Here is a 25,002-nt window from a genome sequence, read left to right as displayed (position 1 = left end):
AGGGTACTAGTACGAAGTGAATAACGCTGAGAGCTTGGGGCTGTGGGAGAGGTTATTATAAAGCACTGACGTCCCGCTGAGAAGGCTGAATGTGTTCCCTTCTTCTGCACTCTTATCTGGAGCCCTTTGATAGAAAAGCAATAGAACAGAACGCCTGAACTGTTCTAGGGTTGCCTTCAGCCCTCTCCTGGGAAAACTTGTAGCAATAAACACAAAGCAAGAGGAAACTAAAGAATGATTTTTTAAAGGGTCTTCAAACAGCCAGGCTTTATTTTTTCAAGTGGGGGAGCGGGGCTAAAAGAAGAAATTAAAGCCAACTTTTTTTTTAATTAAGTTCCATGGACCTCCCAAAATACAACACAGAGGCTGTGAAGAGCATGAACACACTCGTCAGCGGAGTGTGCTTGACTCAGTAGTGCGAAGATACAGAATGTTTTTAAAACTAAAAACAAAAGCCGAAGAAAACACCACACACACAGAGAGAAGGACCATAAAAGCTTGTCGTAATCATGACTTGCATCAGTTCTTTGGGTGGTTGTGCAATAAAGCTGAATTCCTTTCCATCAGTGCATTTAAAGATAAAGTCACTCTTCTCTTCTGATTCCTATACTGACGTATATTTAAGATCATTCTTTCTTTTCTATGAACACCTACCATATTAAGATACCAGTTTAAAGTATTATTTTGTTTCAGAACATATGTTTGGGAATTGCATAGATCCCTATGTCTCAGGGCCGAGGTGCGAAGGTTGGAGGGGTAAGATGGATATACCACCTAAAGAAACATGTAGATTAGAAGGAGCTAGACGATTATTGAAGAGGCATGTTTGACTGACTGGTGCAGCCAGATCTAATGGGACAGGAGTAGAATGAGTATAGGGTAGGTGATTGGCTTTGAATTAAAAAAAATCAAAGAGAATGCTGGGTCTTTCTCCCCACCAGTTTTAGGATCCATAGCAATAACTTCGTAGATACCATCAAGGACATGGAAAACACACTGTGCAGAGGGAACCATGCATACAGGTTGGTATCACTTTGGGGTTAATTCATTTGCGGTAAGAGAGTCCGACAGAACTGAGCTTTGTGAGAGACACCAAGAAGGATAGATGACACTGTCTTGGAATAAGCACTACTAGAAAGAGTTGAACTCAATGTCAGAATTTTAAATGGAAGCAGTTGAAATTTGGACTGACAGTTATTAGTCTGTCAGACTGTGTTAAGTGTTATTTGTAAATCATTTCAATGAAGGAGAAAAGCCAATGGAGAAATGTATCTTCACGAGTTCTCACATGTTTACACTGAGGTGAGAGGATATACCAACATAATGTAGGGGATTTGTTGAAAGCAAGATGGGCTTTGCATATGGAATAAACTTAGGTAGCATATGAAGGTCTCAGTGTCTCTTGTTGACAGCTCTGTGTATTATGTCGCTCATCTTAAAAAGTGAGATAATAATTGTACTCCCTCTAGCATCAGATTGTCAGAAGGGAAAACCTATTCCCTTTTTTATGAAGGGTAACTCAATAGGGCTTTTGTCGATCCCTCACTCACTCCTCCTCCTCCTTTGACAAATTTGGGAAAAATAAAGTAGACCTTATTGACTCCATTTTGCCCTTTTTCTTGGAAGTATGTGAGCCACAAGGAGCACTAGTTCTAAAAGTCTTACCTGCACAGCTCCCATTCAAGAAGACATCCCCAGACCAAGGCTGTATGTGATTCAGAGGGTCATGTCTGCCTAAATCTAATGTTCAGCTCATAAACCCATTCAGAGGTCATACTGAGCCATTCAACTCAACTTTGTTCTCTAATAAAGGTTATATATTTATATATTTTGCTTTCCCATATGCCTAATTCTTTACAGTTTTTTGTTCTCAGTTTGTTCAGAACCTGGACAGAAAAAAGAAAATATTGGGATTTAATGAGATTGGAATGTGTAAGTTGATTTGGTATAAATTCATGTGGAAAAATAAGCAAGCAAGAATAGCTAAGGTGATTTTAAAACCAAGAATAGTAAATGAAGGTCTTAAAAAAGGAATGTCATGTTCTCTGTAATTTGTTGTGGTAGTCATGCTTTCATGTTGATTTTTTACTATAATTTTAAATAATTATGTCTCATTTTTAATTGCTCAATAATTGACAATAATTTTTAATTCATTATAATAAAACTAATTTTAAAAAGGTCTTTATATTATAAAGCTACAATAATCTAAACTGTGATATTGGCACATTAAATATGCAGATAGATCAATGGATTACAGTCAAGAAATAGACCTAAATATATGTGGAAATTTAATAGTTGTTTTAAAATGGCATTTAAAATCAATAAAGAAAAGAAAAATTATTTAATAGATTGTATTGGGGCAACCATCTGGGGAAAAAGTTAAGTTGGGCCCTTACTTTATGGCAAGACAAGTCCAGCTAGACTAAATATTAAAGTTTTTAAAAATGAAATAATAAAAATTTAAGAAGTAATCATTGGAGCGTTTTTCTTTTCCTATAGCAGAAACTTTTTCTTAACACTATAGAACCTCTCAGAAACCACAAAAACAAAGATGGATCACTTCAATTAAATAAAAATTAAAATTTATATATAGCAAAATCCATCATAACCATAATCAAAACATGGTAAGTAGTAAAACAGACAGACATGAGTAGAGCAAAGACTATAGGTCAGGCACAGAAGGTCACCAGGGTAGAAAGCCCCAGGTGCCTAGCAACCGGCAAAACTGGGAAAACAAAGACCTCACTCTTAGAGTGACCTTTCCTCCCTTACCTGGTCAGACAGTTTAGACCCCCTGACCTATCATATCACAGGTCATGGAATTTGGATCCTCCCCTGACCTTTCTTCCCCTGGCATATCACTAGTCATGTGGTTTTAGATATCCTCAAAAGTGGAACAAACAAGAAAGAAAGAGAACCGTGCTTGAGCATTACCCCTAGAGATAACATCTAGGCCTCAGCTGTGTTTCAGCTCCTAGTCCAGAAAAGCAGCAAAACCAGACAAAGGAAAGCCACAACTGACCTCAGGACCAGCTGCACTGACTAATGACCCCCTGCTCTGACACCGGCCAATCAATGAAGACCACAACACTAAAAGACACACTTGGAGAATTGATGAATATTCTATTGGGATCCTCCCCTGGAACCTTCTCTAAAATCCCCACTCTTGAAATCTCTTAGGACAAATGTCCCAGGGCACTCTCCCCTCAGGAAACATGCCTGGTCCCTTTCCCTTTCCCCTTCTCCTCTCTTCTCCCAGTAGCTTTTTCCTTGCCCCTCTCTTTCCCCTAAGCCCTAAGGGACCTCAGGAGACTTGCAACCAGGGAAGCAGTGGGCAACAGTAGTTCATCCCAGGCTAACCCCTTGGACCTGTTTCCAAGGTCCCCCTTCTTCTCACCTTCTTCCTGTACAGCCAATAAATTCTTCCTTTAATTGCTGCATTTTGTCTCTTGATTGAATTCTTTCTCTCAAGAAGACAAGAATCAAGGGCTTGTATTTCTCCCTGTAACGAAAAGAGAAATGACAATCTGGTGAAAATATTAAAAATTTCAATCACAGAATAAAAGCCAAAATTTTCTAATCTATCACCAATGGATTTTATGCAATCCCTTTACGTCTTCCCCTTTGATTCTGATGGATAAACTAAGTGGCAAAACTGCCATTTTCTGGAGTATTTCTTCAATCTGTTGAGATTTTGCTTTCAGGAATTGCTGACAGTTTGGCTCATATAAACTCATAAAAATTCTTACAGGTTTGGATGTTTCTTACATTGACAATATAAAAAAAGAATAAGAATCTTTTAGATAAAGATATGAAATGATGTCCAAAATATATTAGTAAGAGAAAAATAGAAAGGTGAAAAACAATGTGTATCATACACTACGTTGTAGGTGTGTGTGTACAATACATATATTTGCTTATAGATACATAAATATTTCCATTTTGGAATAGTTAACCTTTTGTTTACCATATTTTAGCAGCATTACCGAGGTATAATTGATGTATAATGATAGATATATGCATAAAGAAATATTTCTGTAAGGATACAAAAGAAATTAATGACACTGATCGCCTCCTGAGAGGGAAATGAACCACTGGGGCTGGGATAGAGTATAAGTAATATACTTCTTACAGCATAATATGCTGTGTCTTTACATTTTGAACCATATGAATATATTAACTATTTAAAAGATAAATACCTAAAATTTAAGCTATTAAAAAATAAAAATTGTTCACTGTCTATGGTGATGGTTTTATGGGTGTATACATATGACAAAACATCAAATTACAGTAGACACTTTAAATATGAAGTTTATTGTATATCAGTTATACTTAGTAAACAAAAAATAATGTAGCATCAGATCTAATAACTATTACAATTTTTTTCCATTGAGGCAGTTCACTTGTACATATATAGTACATCCCTAGAAAAAAACCTCAGGATTTTCTTTCCTGTGTGTTTTCATATTGCGTCTGTGATACCTGCTGAGGTTGTCAGTATAATGAAACCAAACTGATGGGACAGAAGCAGGTGTTTTGCCATTTTTCTAGATCTTTGAGTTGCACATCAAATCAAGGGCTGATTACTCTACACTTGTTCAACCTGCCTGTGAGGTTCACAACAATCTTCCCAGCTCTGTGATCATCAATAATTTCAAACTTGCCAATGTAACCACACTTAATCACCACAGTTAGAAACTGGACGATGACGTGAGAACACATACTAATAAGAACCTGGCGCCTGATCAGGCGGTGGCGCAGTGGATAGAGCGTCGGACTGGGATGCAGAGGACCCAGGTTCGAGACCCCGAGGTCGCCAGCTTGAGCGTGAGCTCATCTGGTTTGAGCAAAGCTCACAAGCTTGGATCCAAGATTGCTGGCTCAAGCAAGGGGTTACTCGGTCAGCTGTAGCCCCACGGTCAAGGCACATATGAGAAAGCAAGCAATGAACAACTAAGGTGTCACAAAGTGCAACGAAAAACTGATAATTGATGCTTCTCATCTCTCCATTCCTGTCTGTCTGTCCCTGTCTATCCCTCCCTCTGACTCTCTGTCTCTGTAAAAAAACAAACAAACAAACAAAAGAACCTGGCGTTTGCTTCTCTTTTCAGCATTGTCGATACTTTTGAAAGCATCAGCCCGGGTATTCATGCACACCACTGTGGCAGCATGGGAGGACGGCAGGAAGAGCCTAACTTTAAAGTAATAATGGGAAGCATAGCTAACATTTTGAGATATATGAAACAATTGCAATGTAATATAATCTCTGTGATTTCTATTGGTGACAAAGTCCACGTACTGATAATACTAATGTGGTTTGTTGCCTACATATATAATTGAAGGAACTGTTGAATTTCAAGGAAAAGTTAATGAAAAAAAAAAAGCTGTGATGTTTTTCCCACCCAAGTTCACAGATCCCTGAGTGCTATCCATAGAAGTCCCTTTGGAGGACTTCTCCAACCCCAGATTCAGAATTCCAGAGAAATATCTTGACAGAACCTCACAAGACAAAGACATGCAAAGTCTAATCAAGTGCTGTAGCTGCCCTGTGGGTGCTTAAAGTCTCCAACTTCACCTGAAAGTTAGGTAGAAACAGCTCCACTTCTCAGAGTTGATCTATGTGACTACTCTACCTTCTATCATTCAAATGCATGACACAGAGACTTCAACAAACAACTCAGTGGGGCAGTTAAGGGTTGAGAAGCCATGCCCTGATGTCTATAACTTCCCATGTTACAGCCAGCCAAAATCTCTGGTCTATGTGCAACGCTGATTAGCTGGCTATGTATAGCTAGAAACATAATCTCACAATATTCCTTTAGGAAAGCATCCTCCAAATTATTTGGATGACATAATTATTTTCTTAGGAGGCAAGAATTTATAATCCTGGGGAAGTTTAGAATTAAAATCAGAGATGATGTGAATTAAACCTCTGGTGCTTTATGCTTGGGCTAAGTTTCAAAAGAATCTGTGACTATTTGATATTTGAAATACTTGTCATGTTTAAGATCATTTGGCATATTAGGCAGCATTTCTGCTTTTTCCTTCCTGACCTCACTGTCTCCCTTCCAGTTCCTCCATGTCTGCTCCATGTATAGATGTGGGAGAGCTCCCAGGACCAGTCCTTGATAATCTATTTTATTCTTAATTATCTATTCTCTGGCTACACTCATACCCTGTTAAGATGACATCTGGGTCATTAATATTTAACTGTAAAATGGCTTTAAACACTACCTAAATGTTGATAACACCAAATCTAATCTCAAACAAGACCAGTACCTGAATTTCTTCTCTTTGTATCTAACAACTTATTTAACAGCTTTATTTGATTATCTCAAGTTTTGATTATACTCAACACACCCCACACAAATCTATTCCTCATCTTCCCCAACTCAGTAAACTGTAACTATAGTCTTACTGTTTATCAGGCCAAAAAATCTTGCTGTCTTTTTTTTTGAGCTAATAAAACTTATAAAAAATTGGCTAAAACTCTGAGGCAGAATAATAGAGATTCCATTAGATATGATTCCAGTCTCTGTAATGATGTCATAGTTCCCTTTGCAATAGTGTACTAGGATGTATACTAGCGTGTATAATGTTAAACAAACTAGCCGTGACTCTTTGAGTTTTCGTATTCCATTCCGTTTCCATGATGAATCTCCTCACTCTGTATGCACTCTCACGCAATCCTTTGGCACGCTCCTGCAGAGCTGTGGCTTTTCATTCCATGGGTGTGCCAAGTCCCAAATGTGGGATCCCAGCTTTCCATCTTTCTCGAACATTGTTGCCACCTGGACATCTCCATTTGGAGATCTGAGAAGATCCGAAACACAACTCTTCATTGCCCGACCCCTACCCTGAACTTTGGTTGTCCATCCCGTTTCAGTTAAACTCTACCTACCCAGTGGCTCAAGCCTAAAACCTTAATGTTATCTTTCACTACTCTCTTTCTTTCATACCCTTTGTCCAATTTATTATCGAATCCTGACCGTTGTCTTTCAGAATACATCCGCAAACAGGGCCACCTCTCACCACCTCTCTGGTGGGTCATCTCAACCTCAGTCACCATCACTTTTCACTGCTGCTTCTTCAGGGGCCTCCTAACTAGTCTCTCACCCAACTGAGCATCCTCCACCCAGCAGATAGAGCTACCCTTTTCAAAGGGCCACTTCGCTGCTGGGCCCCGAGTAAATCCTGCAGTGGCTTCCTGTCCCACACAGAGTGGGATCCTGAGCCCTTCCCCGAGCATTTCGTTGTTTAAAGTCCATCTCTCCCCTCCACCCCAACTAGAATGTAAGCTCTGTGAGAGTTGAAAATTCCTTTCCTTTCTTCACTATTTTACGCACAGACCTTAACACGCTAGGCACAAAGTAGGACTCAGTAAGTATTTGTTGCGTGATGAGTGAGTAACCTGCTGAATATGGAGCAAAGGTTGGGAGTGTAAGAAAGTATAGAAGGCCAACACTAACATAATACTTGATTTTTTTTTATTTTTTTTTTACTGTTTTGCAAAGAGAAGACATTTTAAAGACCTAAGTCTTCAAACTTTTTAAAGGGGGAAAATTTACTTAAATGGGTCAACAAGTTCAAGCTCTATATAAGGGGCTCTAGAATAAGATGGAAGAATCTGAACATCCCATGCTGATGGAGCTGAAGAATCTGAAAATGTTAAATAAACTTCAAGAGGAAGATCAGAAAGGAGCCTTCCTCTAGTTTTTTTCTGACTTTGTAATGAGAATCAAAACCCTAGATGGCCCCATGGCCTGTTTCTGTACTTTTGAAGATTATTTGTGCCCTTGTCCTCTCTCGTTTGTTCTTTTATTTTTTCTCACCAATTTCAAGTCATGCTGCCAATGTGCATTCTTAAAACTTCAGGCCATTCTCCACAGCTCAAGACAAACTTAAAGAAAGAACCTTTTTTCCTTAAAGCCCCAAAATCTCAGATAAAAATTGTAATCTCATCAAAAATACCCAAGGAGACATTTCTAAAACACCAGCAAGGAAGTAATAAATTTTCTGTAATAAGAAGTGAGGCCCTGGCCTGATAGATCAGTGGATAGAGCATAGTCCTGACACGCCAAGGTCGTAGGTTCTTTTTTTTTTATCAAATGAGAGGAAGGGAGGCAGAGAGACAGACTCTCACATGCGGCCTAACCAGAATCCACCCAGTAATGCCCATCTGGGGTTGATGTTCTGCCCATCTGGGGCCACCACTGAATTGCTTGACAACCGAGCTATTTTAGTACCTGAGGCAAGGCCATAGAGCCATCCTTAGAGCCTAGGGTCAACTTGCTCATTCAAGTCATGGCTGCAGGAAGGAAAGGGGGGGGGGGGGGAGTAGAGAAGCAGATGGTCCCTTCTCCTATGTGCACTGACCGAGAATCAAACCCAGGACTTCCACACACCGGACTGACGCTCTACCACTGAGTCAACTGGCCAGCTCAAGTTCTCAGGTTCAAGCCCTGGTCAGGGCAATTATGAGATGCAACCAATGAATGCACAACTAAATGGAACAACTAAATGGGAAAAAGAGTTGATGCTTCTATCTCTCTCTCTTCCTCTCTCTCTTTTAAAAATCAATAGAAATGTTTTAAAAAGAAGGAATAAGAGGAAGATGAGGAGGAGAAGGAGAGGAAGTTGGAAAATCAGATATTCCTGGTGGGAAAAAGGAATGCCTGAGATGTAGCTCCAGGATTGACAGTGCCTCCTAGAATAGAGCCAGTTCCAGAGAGTGTGGTGATTTTTAGTTTGTCATAAAAGGTGCAGAGTTGTTAACCTGGGGTAAACTTGCCCCGCATTGTATCTCCTTTCTTAATCCCACCCCACCCCCACATATTTTAACCTCAAGGCAAGCCCTCGGTGGAGATGGGATTGGGACCACATTGGAGCCACTAACTTTTCCAGAATTGGCTTCACCTAGCTCCAATTTCCTGGAAGAATTTGAAAGCAGCACCAACAGTAAAAGTTCGGAGTCCTGCTGGGTTTGGTGGAGGAAAGATGCCAGTACAAGCAGACCTAGAGGAAGGGGAAACTCCCTCTACCATGCCAAGGACACGAGGAGTGAGCTCTATCTTAAATATTACATTGGAGAAACATGACAGACATCTCATAAGGGATCCCAGCAGATTATCTAATAAAAATATTCACTTTCTTCTACAGCTAGTGAAAAATGCTTTTTCTTGTCTTTTCTACCTGCCTCCTAACTGTTAACAATTGTTAGGTTTTGATGAGTCCATGGGCCCTGAAATAGATCTTCCTCCAGTGGAACAGAAGAAAGCCAGGGTTTTGACCAGAGTGTGGATTGGAGTACTGGTGGAATGGGTTTCTGTTGATAGAGATACTGGAATATGGAAGAACATTGGCCACCCAGGAATTGCTGCCCTGATGTCTTTGTGACATTTGGATATTTTGTTTTGGGGAATTTATTTATTTATTTATTTATTCACTCATTCATTTTAGAGAGGAGAGAGAGAGAGAGAGAGAGAGAGAGAGAAAGAAAGAGAGAGGAGGAAACATCAACTCCCATATATGCCTTGACCAGGCAAGCCCAGGGTTTTGAACCAGTGTCCTCGGCATTCCAAGTCTACACTTTATCCACTGTGCCACCACAGGTCAGGCCTGTATATTATGGTTCATGAAGATTGGATAATTCTTGGAAGATTTTAGGGGCTGATTTTGTGGCAGTTGGTGTTATTGTTATGACAGATTCTAGAAAAAAACAATTTAGCATTCTACAAAATACTTTAAAACAAGGCCACCTTTGATGTTGAAAGTCTCACCTAAAAACCTTTTCCAACCTGAGAAATGCTGCTTTCAACTTCTCTACTTGTCCAAAATATGGTATGCTCTAACTCTTCGGTCTTTTCTTTCCCCTTTGCTGAGTATCAGTAGCCGAACTGGACTCCTGCCTGGCCACTCCTACAACTGGGGGGTCTCTGCTCCAGCTGCTTCCTCCCCCTGGAGTGACTCTCCCTCATTATTTTTAACTGTGCCAAACAGAGGCAGATTAAGGTCAGTTGAGGCCTCGGGTGCAGAAGTAAATATTGGACCCCTTAAAAAAAAGATAGAGCCTGACCAGGCGGTGGTGCAGTGGATAGAGCATCGAACTGGGATGTGGAGGACCCAGGTTCGAGACCCCGAGGTTGCCAGCTTGAGTGCGGGCTCATCTGGTTTGAGTAAAGTTCACCAGCTTGGACCCAAGGTCACTGGCTCAAGTAAGGGGTCACTCGGTCTGCTGTAGCCCCCTGGTCAAGGCACATATGAGAAATCAATCAATGAACAACTAAGAAGCCACAATGAAGAATTGATGTTTTTCATCTCTCTCCTTTCCTGCCTGTGTGTCCCTATCTGTCCTTCTCTCTGACTCTCTCTGTCTCTGCCACAAAAAAAGAAAAAAAGAGAGAGAGAAGGGAAAATAAAAGTACATGTTAACCATATTTTTAAATAAAAAAATATTATATACTATTAATGTTAAAATTGCACATATGAAACCAAAGCTGGTGTCATTAAAAAAAAGTATAAAGTTGGAGTTTTGCAGGGCCCTTCAGAAGCGCCATTAAATTCGCCTCTGGTGCAAAAACTCCTTCGTGTTTAGAGTTTCTTCTGAAATGCTGCATCTTCCATGAAACCCAGCCTTTCCTCCTACAACAGCAATTAATCTTTCTCCTGTCTATCTAGAGAATTTTATTTTTTAATCTCTCATCAGTCCTTGCTTTGTTGTATATTTCACACATTTTCACAACTGTATGGTAAGATCCTTGAAGACTGCGACCATTTGGCCGCTCTCCAGGTGCCCGGCCTCCCTTCCAGCCCCCTCTAAATGTAGAGGGAATTGGTAGGTTCTGAGGGCAGTATTTTCATTGGGGGTGTGATTGACTTTCAGCAAAGCTGAATTGTGTGGCCCTCAAGTAAGCACCTGAGCTTTCAATGCAAGTGGCCTGGCTTGCGGGGGGAATCCCAGACCAATAACTTATCCAGCTTGTGACCTTGGCTGGTTGCTCAGAACCTCAATTCCTTCATTGGTAAAACAGAAATAATAAAACTTAGTAACAACAGGGTTGTTGTGACAAGTAAATGAGGCGAATGTAAAGCACTTGGCACAGTGCCTAGCACACATTAAAGACTTAATAAATGGTAGCTATTTTTATTATTATTATTACTATTAACATTAGAGATCTGAGTGGAGACTAAAATATTCTCACCACATATTACTCTATTTCAACAAATTGGGAAAGAATTAGCTGAAGAAGGATTTTGCTAGCTCTGCCAATTCCAAGGATCCCCTATAAAGAGCAAAGACCTCTGTAAAGAGTAATCACTATATAACAGTACTATCCAATAGAAATATGAGTCATATATGTAATCTAAAGTTTTTTACTAATTCCATTAAAAGAAGCAAAAAGGACAGATGAAATTAATTTTATTATATTTCAATCATATATTTTATTTAACCCAGTATCTAAAATATATATTATCATTGTAACATCATCAACATAAATACTATAGCTATTAATGAGATACATTATATTTTTTTGGATTGAGTTTTGAAAATCCTACGTTTTCTCTATACTTATAGCACATTTCAATTTGCGCTGGTCACAATCAGGTGCTCCATAGCTACATATGGCTAGTGGCTACCATATTGGCCAATACAGCTTTATAATACTGCATTTAAAAACATCTGTCTCATAAATGAATCAAATCATACCAGGCTTTCACTGAATATAATTGGTCTTATAGAACAATATGCTTCTCTGAAAATGATTGGGGTTGGGAGTGAACACTGGGTTCTAGTCTTAACTTTGACATGTACTTGTTTGACTTTGGGAAAACCATTCATTTGGCTGTGTTCATATCCCATATCTGTCCCAGAGCTTAGCTAGGTCACAAGTTTATAAAGACAGCCCAGCCTGTCTTATCCTCACCACCATCACTGTACCCCCAGACCTAGGCCTGAGACCTGACACACATACCCCTACCCAGACTACCTGTGGTTGAATTTTCTAAAACAAGCCATACCTCTATTAGATTGATTAATTGAAGCATCACCAATACCGTGGGTTTTTAGAGGGTTTTTTGTGCCTTTTGTCTTTTCCTCAGAGGTTATTTCAGTTTATGAGAATGTTAGTCCTAGAATTTGAGTACTTTGGGTTACCTGATCTAGTCGCTTCCATATCTTGCCCTGGGAACCCACTCTAAGTCCAGATGCTGACAGCAGGGGTGAGGGAAGAGGAACAGAAAGGAAGCCAGAGGAAGAGCAAATCTGGTGGCTCTGCATTCCCTAACCTAGGCTCATCCCTGTTGTGCTATATTGCTGTTTGTTTCATCATTAGGTTTTATTTGAACAAAGAGTTTTAAAAAAAGTTTGAGACCCAGTTCTTATTTTATCTTCCATTTTGAAGGGAGGACCACAATACTTGCCCAAACTTACACAACCCAGTCTTAGTGTATTTTTCTTCAATACCATATTACCTCCCCTACTTTCACCTGATGACATTAAGCAAGTCTGAAGAACTTACTGGACTTACTAATAGAAATACACTTTTGCGACTGAGGCCTGTTGACAGGAATGAACTGGCCATCCTGCGTTCATTTCACTTGCACAGATGTGGTCTTGTGTGCGGAGGCAGGTGCATGAAGAAGAAGGGTGACCTTTGCCTCTTCTGTGACCCAAGATGACCTGCCTTACCACATGACAGCAGTTCCTCTGCCTGGCCAAGGAAAATGGAATCAGCAAGGATTTTGGAGACTTTCTTCCCTGGTCTTCCTACCTAGAATCCATCCATAAACACATTAGCAGAAGGACTTAGACTCAGGAGGATACAACAGATCTTGAATGTATGTGTTAAAGCATAAAATAACTTTATTCTGACTTTACCTGTGATTACTATACTAACATCCAATGACCAAAAATTTTTTTAGCCACCAAGGTTGATTTGTGTTCGAGGGCTAGACAATTTCTACCATTCACCCTGTTTTCTCAACCCAAAGCTGCATTTTCCCTTGCTTAAAAAATTTGCATATCTTCTCAGTGCCTGTTTCTGACTCACAATAAACAATGCCCAGACCTCCTGCCAAAAAAATGTCCAAACGCGAAATAGTTGCTATAATGGTGGTTTTTGTGATGGCAACTTTGAGCTGTGTGCTTTTAAATCATAATTACTTTTTTTCCTTACAAAAGATGTGTATCTGTCTTGATTGCTGTAATTATGATTCTATACGAGCAAACGTTTATAAAAGATTGATGTCATTTCTGTGCTTCATAAAACCCGTTCTCTACAGTCAGCTTCCTTTGGTGACTGTTTACATGTTTGTGTTTAATTTGTGGCAGAGAAATCTAATGAGAAACCATTAATTATTGAGTGCATATGAAAATTTGTGTCTTTAACTAAATAGACTAAAGTGAATAGGGCAAGCCCGTTATTGGCATGACATGACTTGTAATCACAGAATGTGAATAGGGAAAGCGACTTGAGAAAAATAATCTAAACTAACTTCATTTTACAGATGACATTCAAAATGGGGAGGGAGGTGCATGGAGTTTAGTGATTGAAAACCCAAGCACTAAACAACTTGCCTTCCTCATTCATCCTGTTTTCAAGGATGATGGGTTGAATCCACGAATTGATCAAGTGCGTCAGGGGCCCACCTGAGGGAGAAAAAGGAGAACCCTGAAACAGACTCTGATCCCCGCCCCCCACACATACCATTAGAGCAGCTCCACTTGGGGCTATTATATTGTAATGATTGAAAAGAGAATTCCTTGGCTTTTTCCCCTCCTTTTTTAAAGTTTGATGTTTACTGAGGTCCTTCCTCCAAGTCTTAGGATTGGAGATGGATTGATGAACTCTGGTATCTGTGGCTGTGTTGTGCTCATGTATTCATGCAACAACTCTTTATCCAGCACCTTCTGTACTGGTTATTAAGTATGCAGTCGTTACAAACACAGGCTCTTCTCTCAAAGAGCCCACAGTCTAGAAAGAGGAGTTAGACCAGGGTGGCAGCCGCTCTGCGAGGTCAGCCCAGGGAGGCTTGGGAGCACATGCGAAGGGCCATCCACCCTGTCAGGGGTTTGAGGAGGAGGAGAAGATTAGAATTGACTTCCCAGAAGAAATAACTGATGGTAAACCTTTTTTTTAAATGTTCTTTACTTTCTTTTTCTATTTGTCTTTAATAAAAGCTACCAGGTCTTTTATTGGGAAAAGATGAGAAATCAAAGTTTCAAAAACCATTTAGAACACCTGTCACTCACTGACTGGACTCCTGGGCAAACTGCTTAATCCCTGTAAAGCACCATGTCAACATCTGGATACACAGCACTAGTAAATAACAGAGGGCACCTCAAAGCATTGTTACAAGATTGAATTAGCTAAGATGAGAAAAAGTACTTATAGAACTATTAAGCCTTATAAAAATGTTGACAAATATTGTTGCTAGCACTCTACTGATGGCTTTAATTCCAATTAACCTGCATAATCTTCCCTAATTAAACCAAAATTCTGGTCCATCACAGGTTTGGCTCATGTTGAGTAACTGGGGAAAATGTATTTCCTAATGTAAGTCATCATTAATACCAATACAATAATATGTTCATTACAAAGTAGACCCTCTTTAGTTCTAATATGGAGAAAATGCACTAAATTTGTTTCAACCACCATTATGTCCAACACTTAGCTAACTTGTGATAAAATGGTTGCTATAACTTTTCACCATTTGCAGATCTATAGGGGTTTCTCTTGTTCTTCTTCCCCTATATGTTGGGGTTCCCAGGCCACTGCCCTTGCTCAGACTGCTTCTTAAACCCCCTCCAAGGTCAAAACATTAGAATGTGCTAGGGGAAACGTGCTGGTAACTTGGGCAGGCCAAGTGACCCAGAGAATACACACTTCACGTACTAGAAGTGGCCTCAACTCCATGCCAGCCTGTCCCTTGAAGGACCTCAAAATTGGAGGATTGTCTGCATTTTCCAGTGGAGGGGTTTTTAATATTTTATTTTTAAATGTAAGTTTGAACTATCTCAGTTTGCAAATTCTCCTCCTCCCACTTGGCTTCCTAACTCAAGTCTTATTCATTTAAAGGGGTGCTTCAACCTACAAGTAAAATCACTCCTATGCTTAAACCCTATGGTTCCCTCTTGCCTAAAAATAGAGTTCAAGCTCTTCACTTTGGTGTTTTGGGTCTCCTGTACATACAATGCTGAAACAGGCATAGTTTCTTCAAGGAGCTCTCAGTCTCCCAGGGGAACGTGGTCGATAGGCCCCAGCACAGAGCAGCCTAACTTTCTCTGGGGCCTTCCCAGTGCACACTGAACAATAATGTGTGTGTTTGTGGACTCCTTGAAAAAAGGGACTAAAATTTGAGCACAATACTTGCTTAAAGTTTGTTGAATGAATGAATGAATGAATGAATGAGTGAAATGTTCATTAGAGTTCACATATGTTTGGATTTTTCAGACAAATCAACCCAGTCTATTAAAAATTCAACTAACCATAGTTCATTATCGATTTTTCTGTTTTTTGTTTTGTTGTTGTTATTGTTTTTACATTCAAACCCAAGAAAGAAAATACTTTAAAACAAAACAAAAGACCAACTACCACAAGTGCTACTTCTAGTCTTAGTACTTCCAGTACTCCAGTGGGGTTAGTACTATGGTCCAGTCCACTGTGGTAACATTCTATAATCTCCAACTCCTAGAAGGGGATCATCTTGGTGATGGTCCTAACAAGCAAACTATTTGAATAAGGAATAACAAGATCCTTCATGAAATTAAAAATAAAAGTGGAAAATATTTGATAAATGTTAAAGGGTTTGCTAATCCATTTTCTTCCTTAAATTCTAGAATTCCCATATCTTGAATGCTGGAATTTGACTGTTTTGTACTATATTACAGCACTTACTTGTTAATCATGATCCTTCACACTTCAAACTAATGAACAGGAGGGTCCATTTAAAGATAGGTTGGATTTGGTTATTTCTCGTTATAGTGATTTTTTTTCTCAAAAAAAATTTACTTACAACATACTTTATAATAGTATATTCAAAGAAAATTCTTGAAAGATTTTTCAAAAGGAATGGCATTTGCCAACATTTTTTTTCATTCTGAAATACCCAAATTAATGTGACTCCCTGGCTCTCTGTCTCTTACCCAGAATAGCTTTAAGTGAAATGCAGCATACAGAGGCTTGTTCATAATTTCTTGATCTTTCACTCATTTAGTATTTCTGTAAAGGAAAAAAATAAAAAATATAAAATGTTTTAATGCCCAAGGATTTTTATTTATAAAGTAGAGGAAAGGTAGAAATATGTGTTGAGTAAACCTAGGTTGCCCCAAGGGCATTATTGTGATAGCTTTCCAAAAATGAAAGTAGAGCTTAAAACAAGGAATTCCAATAACTGTATTTCCCCCAGATTAAAACCTTGCAATTCAGATAACTCTGAACTGAGACTCTTTGCATCTCCTTTTCTCATTAGGTTTTATTGCAGCCAACAAAACTTTCAGTGGTGAATTACTTCCTTCTCAAGGGTACACCAGACTTCCATAATATCTGTGCAAACTAAAATAATAAAAGGTTTTTAACTAAGCTTTAGGGATTAGAAAAAAGGAGGAGAAAAGAGGGGGATACTAGGGCCTTTTCATCTCTATGCTGACCAAAGTGTGATTTTTCTAGTCATTTTTCTTCTCTATGAGGGGGAAAAAACAGTATTCAAAAGCAGAAATGTCCCTTGTTTTGAAATTCCATTTAAAATCATTTTAAGATTTTGTTTTTAAATTCCCTTGAAACAGAGGTCACTTCCCCAAGAAATGTGGACAAATTAGATTCAAACCCATGGCCCGGTAAGGACTTAGCACAGTAAACAGGTGCTTTAAAATGCAGTCACCGGATTGAGAATGATATCTGCTCCATGCACCTAGCCCAGAAGTGCCAACAGAAATCTAGTAGTTTTGTTTTAACACAGAAGGTTGAAAAGCATTTTGTCTCATACCCTTATTTAATGCTGTCCATTTATGACTTACTTAATCTTTACTGTGTATCAGGCCTAAGGCTTGTTCTTGTCCTCAAAGAACTTATAATATAATTGAGAAGCCAAAATTTAACAGGATTTTAAAAAGAAAGGAGTTTTAGAAAACTATAATTAAGTGTTAAACAACATGGTACAGACGCTAAGTGACCTAGGATATCAACGGAAGAGAGAGATTGCAGAGGGCCAAGACTGTCAAAAGTATGTAGTTTCAATAAACTCTTAAAATAATGCCAATTTTGAAAGTTGTTATACTTGCTGTTAATTTGTCATTTTAAAGCATTTACATGATTCACCATTGCTTTCCAACCAGCAGCTGTTCAAAAGGGATGTGGAACAGTTGAAGCAGGCAGAGGACATATCTTTAGAATCTCCCTCGAATTTGCTAATGAAAGAAAAAAACATACCTTCTGCTTGGGTAACAGACACAAAAATTGGGCAGATTTTGCATGGGGAATATGAGATTTAATGAACTGGAGTACAGAACTCTGGTTGTAAGTTTTAGTATGAGTTTTTGTTCCTATTAAACTTTTTTCTTCACGCTAAACAAGTTCTAAGTTTTGGCGCTGAGTCAGGCTCAAAAAAATTTTTTTATTTGTTAAAAATCTATTTTCACAATCTATTTTTCTTCTTTTAAATTTTTATTCATTGATTTTAGAGAGAGAGGAAGGGAGAAACATCAACCTGTTATTTCACCACTTTAGTTGGTTCCTGTAATCGAACCCACAACCTTGCTATATCTAGATGATGCTCTAACCAAGTGAGCTACTCGGCCAGGGCCTATTTTCCCTCTTAATTAAAGTCCACTAGAAATGCAAGATATATTCTCAAGGTAATGAGAATTTTCTAGTCCTTAAAAATGTTGGGGGTGGGGGACTATATTTAGCATCCTCTAAAACGGAGACATCCTTCTGCACAGCAACTTATCTTTTCAAATCACAAAACTTCAAGTGTGTATTTACACTTTTGATCATAAAATAATTTTTACTCTATAGTTTAGCAAAGATCCTGGCCTCTGTGTCTAACAGGCACTTTGAGCTACAGCAGATTTGTTATAATAGAGTTTAAACTGCTTAAACAGAGGCATGTCTCATCTTGTGTTTTGAGTAACTTTAGGCAAGTTTAGAGAGTTGTAGTAAGCATTTTCCTCCTCCATACTTGGTAAGGTTCCTGGTCTTCCCAAGAAACTCAGTTATTTCCCCAATTCTAAAAAGAGGGACTCTTGCGTAACAGTTGTACAACCAGGCAAAAGAGCACACTCTCGCGTCCCCTTCGGAAGGAGACCTGCAATATAGTGAGATCATTAAATTTAGTCTTAGGAAAGTCTTCTTTGAAATCCTTCTAATCAAGACTTCCAGCCTTCTGAGTGTGTGCGCGCGCTTTATTCTCCCATTCTGCCTGGTCCCGGTTTTGCATTTCTAATACAAGTGAACTGACAAAGCGTGAAGGTGGTCTAAGGAGCAAAACAAAGCCAGCACGCGTTCCTCCGGTGCGCCGGGATCCATCAATATTGCAGCAACCTTGGGCTGGGTGGTTGCTTCTCGGCGGTGTTTGCATTTTGCCCAGTCCCGCTTCCCCGGCACAGGCTCCGCCCCTTTTCTTAAGTGGCCTTGATAGTAACTAGCAGGCTCAGAGCACATGCACGCCCGGCTCCCTGCGTTCCGGTCCTCCGCTCTTCCCCGCTGGGGAACTCACCTTGTCATCGCCTGGGGGTGTCGCCCACCCGTCTTAAAAGCAGAGAAGGTAAGCCTCGCGTCCTGTCTTCCCGCCGGGTTGAATTTCTGGTTCCCCTTCTCTGCCCAGGGATTTTGTTTCCCAAGCAGAGAAGTAACGAGAGTAAAAGCTAGCCATTTTGCTAGCTCAAGTTCGTGTTGGCAAGTTAATGTTATTAGCGTGTGGTGTCTCTTGATGCCCATGGCTTGAGTTCATTGGGAGGTTAGCCCTTCAGGGCGATGAGGGACAGGCTGTGTGGCTCGCAATCTCGAAATCAATCAAGGCGGTGCTGGGTCTGTTTAAAGGTGACAGACTGGTAAAGAGATCAGGGGGAAGAAAATCTGGTCTCCGGCATCTCTTCTTCATTACGTCTCCGTCTCCCTAAATTCTTAATCTGATGTGAGGTGTTTAACAATTTGTAGGTCTTATTATCGCTGATCTCACCCTGTAATTTATTTAAAAGTCAAAACTGTTAAGCAAGTCTCTTTTTTTTTTTCCACACTTGGATTTGCCAGAGCTCCCTGGTACTCTTTCTGGTTACCTCCCCCACGGATGCACACGCTGGCTGCTTGTGTTGCCAGATACACACATCCACGGGCACGACTGACGTTTTTCTTGGCTTGATTCATGGTAAAGATTGAGGATTACAAACCTTGTAAAGCAGCAAGAGATAACCCTTTATTTCTCAAAACAGAGGATTTTCACCACTGGAAAGATTTACATAGATATAAGCTAGGAACACACATTGTAATATTTGGAATGAAAATTGGATTCATTTCCTCATCTGTTCTCGAAATCTTACAATTTAAAATACTTAGAAGTCGGTGATAGTTCCCTCAGAAGATTTCGGTATGTTTGCCACAAAGACAAATACTTCTGTGTACTTCTACTTGTAACCAAAGTGAAAATTCATTATGATTTCAGATAATTTATAGATGTACCAGTGTACTTTTCTTATCTCACAGAAAAATATTAAAAAGTTACCCTGTGAAATAGTCTAATGTTTTTCCCAAGGCCTGTGGCTACCTGTGTTTTTTCCATGGCCATATTTGCTAGTTGATATTATCATGATTTTTTTCATGAAGAAAATAGTTGCTTTATTATATAAACCAGAAAGCTCCAACTGAGAAATATCAATACCTTAATTCATTTCCATTGACCTGGTTATGCTTTCACCATGCATACAACATAAGCCATCAAGTAATTACTGTTTCCTGTGCATTCAATTCAATTGGACATTTACTGAGGATGAACATTGTACAAAGCACTCAGCTAGGTTCTGGGGAATAGGATGGGGGTTAGGAGTGCTCAGTCAACCCAGCTCTGATGAACCCTTTATTAGCCTCATTGGAGGGGGAAGACAAATTGTTAACACAGGCTTCTGCTCAGAAATTCTGAACTTACACACCTTTCTCACACATGGTCTATAAACTATGCGCCTTCTAGGCATTTTTACATCAACCCTTGCTTCTTACTGAGATTTGCCAACAGCTTATCCTGGTGCAGCTCACTGATTTCTCACCCCTGGAGACGTAACTCTTGTCTCTTTCTCTCCCATTCTAGCTGTGTTCTCGACCACCAAAGGGGTCTGGCTTTCTGGGGGTGATTCCGAGACACTGACGTGCAAAGAAGAGACATTCCTAGAGAAGTAAAATATGACTACAAGCAGTGAAGAAGAGCCCAGGATGGGAGGCAGGATGGAGAGATTCCAGCAAGGGGTCCGTAAACGCACACTCTTGGCCAAGAAGAAAGTGCAGAACATCACAAAGGAGGATGTTAAAAATTACCTATTTCGGAATGCTTTTGTGCTCCTCACCGTCACCGCTGTCATTGTGGGTAAGTCATTTGATAACAACCAAAAACACTGGATCTTGTTTCTCTGGGGCATCTGGCAGCCTGGGATATTATTGGATGGACTGATTGTAGGTATTCAAAATGATATCCCAGGCTTTCCTGTGACTCCCCCCCCCCCCATTAACTGACAGTCTGTTGGCATGTTTAGAGCAATAAACACGTGGGAATCTGAAAGAAGAATCATTAGGCATTATGCAAATCAATTGATTGTGTGGAGAAGGAAGTAAATCAAATGTTTTCCCAGCTCTTGTAAGGACAAAAGAGTAATCATTTAATCATTAGGCCTGAGCAGTTAAATAACAATTTTTAAAAAAAAAAAAAAAGCAAGCACGCTTAGATTGGCCAAAATGTAATCATTATACATGTCACTTTTACTTAAATCTAATTTATACAATTAGTACACCCAAAATGAGATACAGTTTCCAAAGAGTAATTATAGTCTAACTGGTGCTGAGTTGAAGTTGAGTATCCAAACTTTTGACATAGAGCCTGAATCTCTTCATGTGTTTGCACTCTCGTAAAGTGACTGGGAAAGGTAAAGAGGGGGAAATGTTAACACAGATCTCTTCCCTCATTGCCTTGAAGTACCTGCCATACATAACTATACAATTTTTTTTTTAATTTCAGTTTCTTACAAATTTAGCATGGTTGACAGCAATCTATGCTAATAAAACAATATTGTTTTGTTTCATGTATTGCTATCTGAAGTTTATTGCTTATAGGTGGCATTGACCCTACTTTAAAATATAGCAGAAAAAACTACTTACGTACTTGGAACATTTGACTGAACCCACATAGAAATTTATCACCAAAAAAAAGGGCATTTGTGTACAGTTTCAATCTCTACCTTGGTGTTTGCCAAGTTCTCCATCAAGTATAAGGAGGTAATGACAATGAACACTAAGAAAACCCTGAAGCATGTAAATGTAATTATAACTTTATCCCAAGAAATAGGATTCTTAACTTAAAGATAAGAAGGAATGTAATGGAAGAGTAGTTTGTCATAATAACTTAGATATATTTCATTTCAACATTTTTGGTGCCTTTTAGTAATAGTTGGTGATGAATAATTTTAGTTCATTTTAGAGATATTCAAAGACAAAGTGTCCTAGTTGACTCAGGGAAGAAATGGCTTTCTTTAGTAGGTTCCCAGGTATGAGTACATTCCTGGAAGGAGTATTTCAGTACTGTACCATCATCTTGGAATTCGATGCAAAATGCTGTATGTTCACCTTGTTTTTTGCTTTGAATTACAGTCGTTGTCAAGAGAAACAATAGCTGCATAATATATAATAATAGTGAACAGTTATACATAGTATGATTCCAGCTACTTTCTAGATGTTTTGTATATATTAGTTTACTTAATCCTTGAACAAGCCTGTGAAGTGAGTGAGTAGGGATAATTACTATGATCTTCATTTTATAAATGAGGAGACTGACATGGACAGATCAAGTAACTTGACCAAAGTCATTCAGCTAGTAAATGCTAGAGCTACAGGTCAGACTCAGGCTGTCTCCTGCCAGAGTTCTTTCTCTTAATCACTCTGCCGTCCTCCCTCTCTTTCCTGCTGATAGTTGACATCTTGTTGGAGATGCCAGGTAGGGACATGTTGTTATGTCTTGGTGGAGGCCAACAAGGAAACGGTGCTACATGCATTCACATAGCATTGTCATTCCCGTTTAAAATCAACAGAAAATTTATACATCCTCTTACAAATGATTTATGCCTCATCCTTCTCATTCACTTAATAAATACCTATTTATTTTGCTATCCTATACCTATAATAATAGAACTCAGTGATACTGGAGTATGTTTGGAAAAGATACAGAGATGCTTGTTCAAAATGGTTTTCTAAACACCAAGAATACAGTTCAATTTCTAGGACAGAAATGTTTCAGTTAGAGAATAAGAATGGAAATAATAAAACCTGAGCATAGAAAGTGGATTGATAGAGAAGGAAGTTCATGATTACAAAGATATATCGTCTCTAATAGAAGAAAGATAATGCCAGGATTAAGGATCCATTTTCTCTATGAGCTCTGGGATCATTTCTAGCCCAATGAGGACTTTCCTAAGATTTGTGAGAACCACAATGAGTTGGCTGAGCTGGGGTACATAACTTGGCAGGATGCCCTCATGGTTGGCTTTTCTAATGGAAACTGAGGAGGGAGAAGTAACAAGAAGAAGGCACTAACAAAGAACAAATAAAAAGAGCTCATTGACAGTCAGAGAGACCACTGAGTCTACACCATAGACTTGGAATCTCAAATAGACAACTTAGCAAATAGATTTACGAAAGAAAGAAGACTCCTTCAGTTATCTCTTAGTGCATCTTCCATTGAGGGCCCAGTGGAAACAAAGGCTCCATTTAGCTCGTCTCTGGGTACCATGTCTAGATCAGCCCTCAAAGAAATAATAGAGAAATAACATGTCTAAACATCAACTCTAAAAATAATATTAAAACAATAAAAAATGAAATAAATTTTAAAATAATAAATAAACATTAACCCTCTATTTTTAGGGGGGGGGGGTGCAGCATAGGAATAAACTGTGAAGAGGCTAGCAAGGAAGAATAAAATAGTTATTTTCCCCAAAAGCAAGATGAGAAGAACTATCGCAATTAATTAGTTCTCAAATTGTTAAATTTTAATCACTTAAAAGTAAAAAAAGACTGGGAAAACCTACATATGAGACTACATATTTTGTTCAATCTGTTTTGTCTTTTAGAAATAAAATGAATATACCTTTAGTATGTAGAACTGGAAACTAGAAAATATTGTGGAGGAGTAGAGACATCAGAATCCATGTATTCAGAATAAAGTAGAGAATTGTAAATATTTTATACCAATTCTTCTGCAAACACAGAACTACTTGTACAACTTGATGTCATTTCTAAGCAATGACATTTTTCTGATGTCATTTCTAAGTGATGTCAAAGTCTGAGTGCATGCCCATGTAACAAAACCCATGGGGTAGAAGCAGATTAGCACCCTGAGAGAAAGCCGTGCCAAGTGCTAAGTCTCTTTAGGAGAGTTCGTTATTAAAGTATTAAATAAAGTGCCTTCCAGCACTGTTGCAGACATCTGTCTGACAAAAACCACACCAAGAAGAGTGATTACTGTCTTTCTTCCTCCAGGAAGCACTTTCTTGTTTCAAATTGTGTTAAGTTGTGTTAGAGTAACCTCAGACATTGTGCTAAAAGACACGGAGAGTCCTTTGCCATGTTCTTGTCACAGAATGCCTACTCTTTCCATGTTCAGGGAATGAATAGCACAATAAAAATGAAAGCTCAGGCCAAAGAAATCGATCAGAAGTTTAGCTGCAAGAAGGAATCTGGAAACAGAACTGCATAGAATCTGACAGCGGTTTTCCCTGAAGGAGTTCCCAAACACAACTAGCACCTTCCTCTGCTGTTGGAACACACGTGCACATGCACACACAGTTTAGGTTTGGGTTGCCCTCCACATGGGTTTGAGAGAAATTGGTGACTTTTCAAAGAAAAAAACATACTGCCTAAATGTGCATAAAGCATCGTTTGGCAATAAGTTTAAATTGTACTAAAATTCAATTCAATTCAATAATATACCCCTGAAGGATATATGTATAAAAAAGTGATCGCCATGACTGCCTCTTGAGATAGCAGCTGGGTATCTGGGAAATGGGATGGAAGAAGAAATACCTCCCTCTAAATAACTTTATTTATAGTTTGACTGCATTGACCACATTCACAAGTTATTTCCTATTATCTGCTCAATAAATGTTTATTCCCTTATTTATTTTCAAAGAAAGATTTAACGCCATTCAGCAATTTATCAAATATTAAATGTTGTGTATCTGGCCCTATGCTGCTGTGCAATGGGGAGTCTGCCCTCAGGTAGTTTCATGGGAGAGATGGATGAAAATGAGATAACTAAGGGTTCACAGGTGGTAATAAGGAAATTTGTAATTAACTTTAATTTTTTTTAATGAGATCATATTGTGCATACTGCACTATATATGTCTTTCTGGTTAGTACTTTAGAGGTTTTACTTTCTTCTTGACAACCTAGATGTGCCATGTGGGAGAAAAGGAATGTTGCTTTCATGATCCAGCTGTATTGTTTAGTAGCCGTGTCATCCTAAAGAGGTGTTTCACTGCTCCTGGCCTCCATTTCCGCATCTACCATTAATGTGTAATATATACTGCAAACTAACCCTGTGTGCCATGCGTTGTTGTAAGTGTTGCTAGTGTATTAGCCTTAGGTAGTCACCCCCAATAAGCTAGGGAGGGAGGTAATTTTTCCCACTGTTGTTATTTATTTACTGGGATTAAAATCCACCATTTTGGCTCCACGTTCACACTCTTAGTTACCGTACTGTCCTGGGTGCTGGTCACTGTCCTCAGGAGATGTCCATTCTTGTTTCATTGCAGTAATT

At 39.0% G+C, this 25,002-nt stretch overlaps 1 protein-coding gene and 1 pseudogene across 1 annotated transcript in view; one reads left to right on the top strand and one right to left on the bottom strand.

The window, feature by feature from the left end:
- Positions 1-4,399: 4,399 nt before the first annotated feature.
- Positions 4,400-19,361, bottom strand: LOC136388149 (small ribosomal subunit protein uS8-like; annotated as a pseudogene).
- Positions 18,568-25,002, top strand: part of SLC1A3 (solute carrier family 1 member 3) — an 85,866-nt gene continuing 79,431 nt past the window's right edge. The window contains exons 1-2 of the mRNA XM_066378968.1: positions 18,568-18,762; positions 20,296-20,568. Of these exons, the coding sequence (XP_066235065.1) occupies positions 20,388-20,568 (181 nt within the window). The 5' untranslated portion in view covers positions 18,568-18,762; positions 20,296-20,387. The remainder of the gene's footprint in view (positions 18,763-20,295; positions 20,569-25,002) is intronic.

Source organism: Saccopteryx leptura, chromosome 1 (genome assembly GCF_036850995.1).
Source record: "Saccopteryx leptura isolate mSacLep1 chromosome 1, mSacLep1_pri_phased_curated, whole genome shotgun sequence".
NCBI classification, from domain to species: Eukaryota; Metazoa; Chordata; class Mammalia; order Chiroptera; family Emballonuridae; genus Saccopteryx; species Saccopteryx leptura.
Note: the sequence above shows the minus strand (reverse complement) of the source record. Positions and strands in the feature narration are given on the sequence as shown.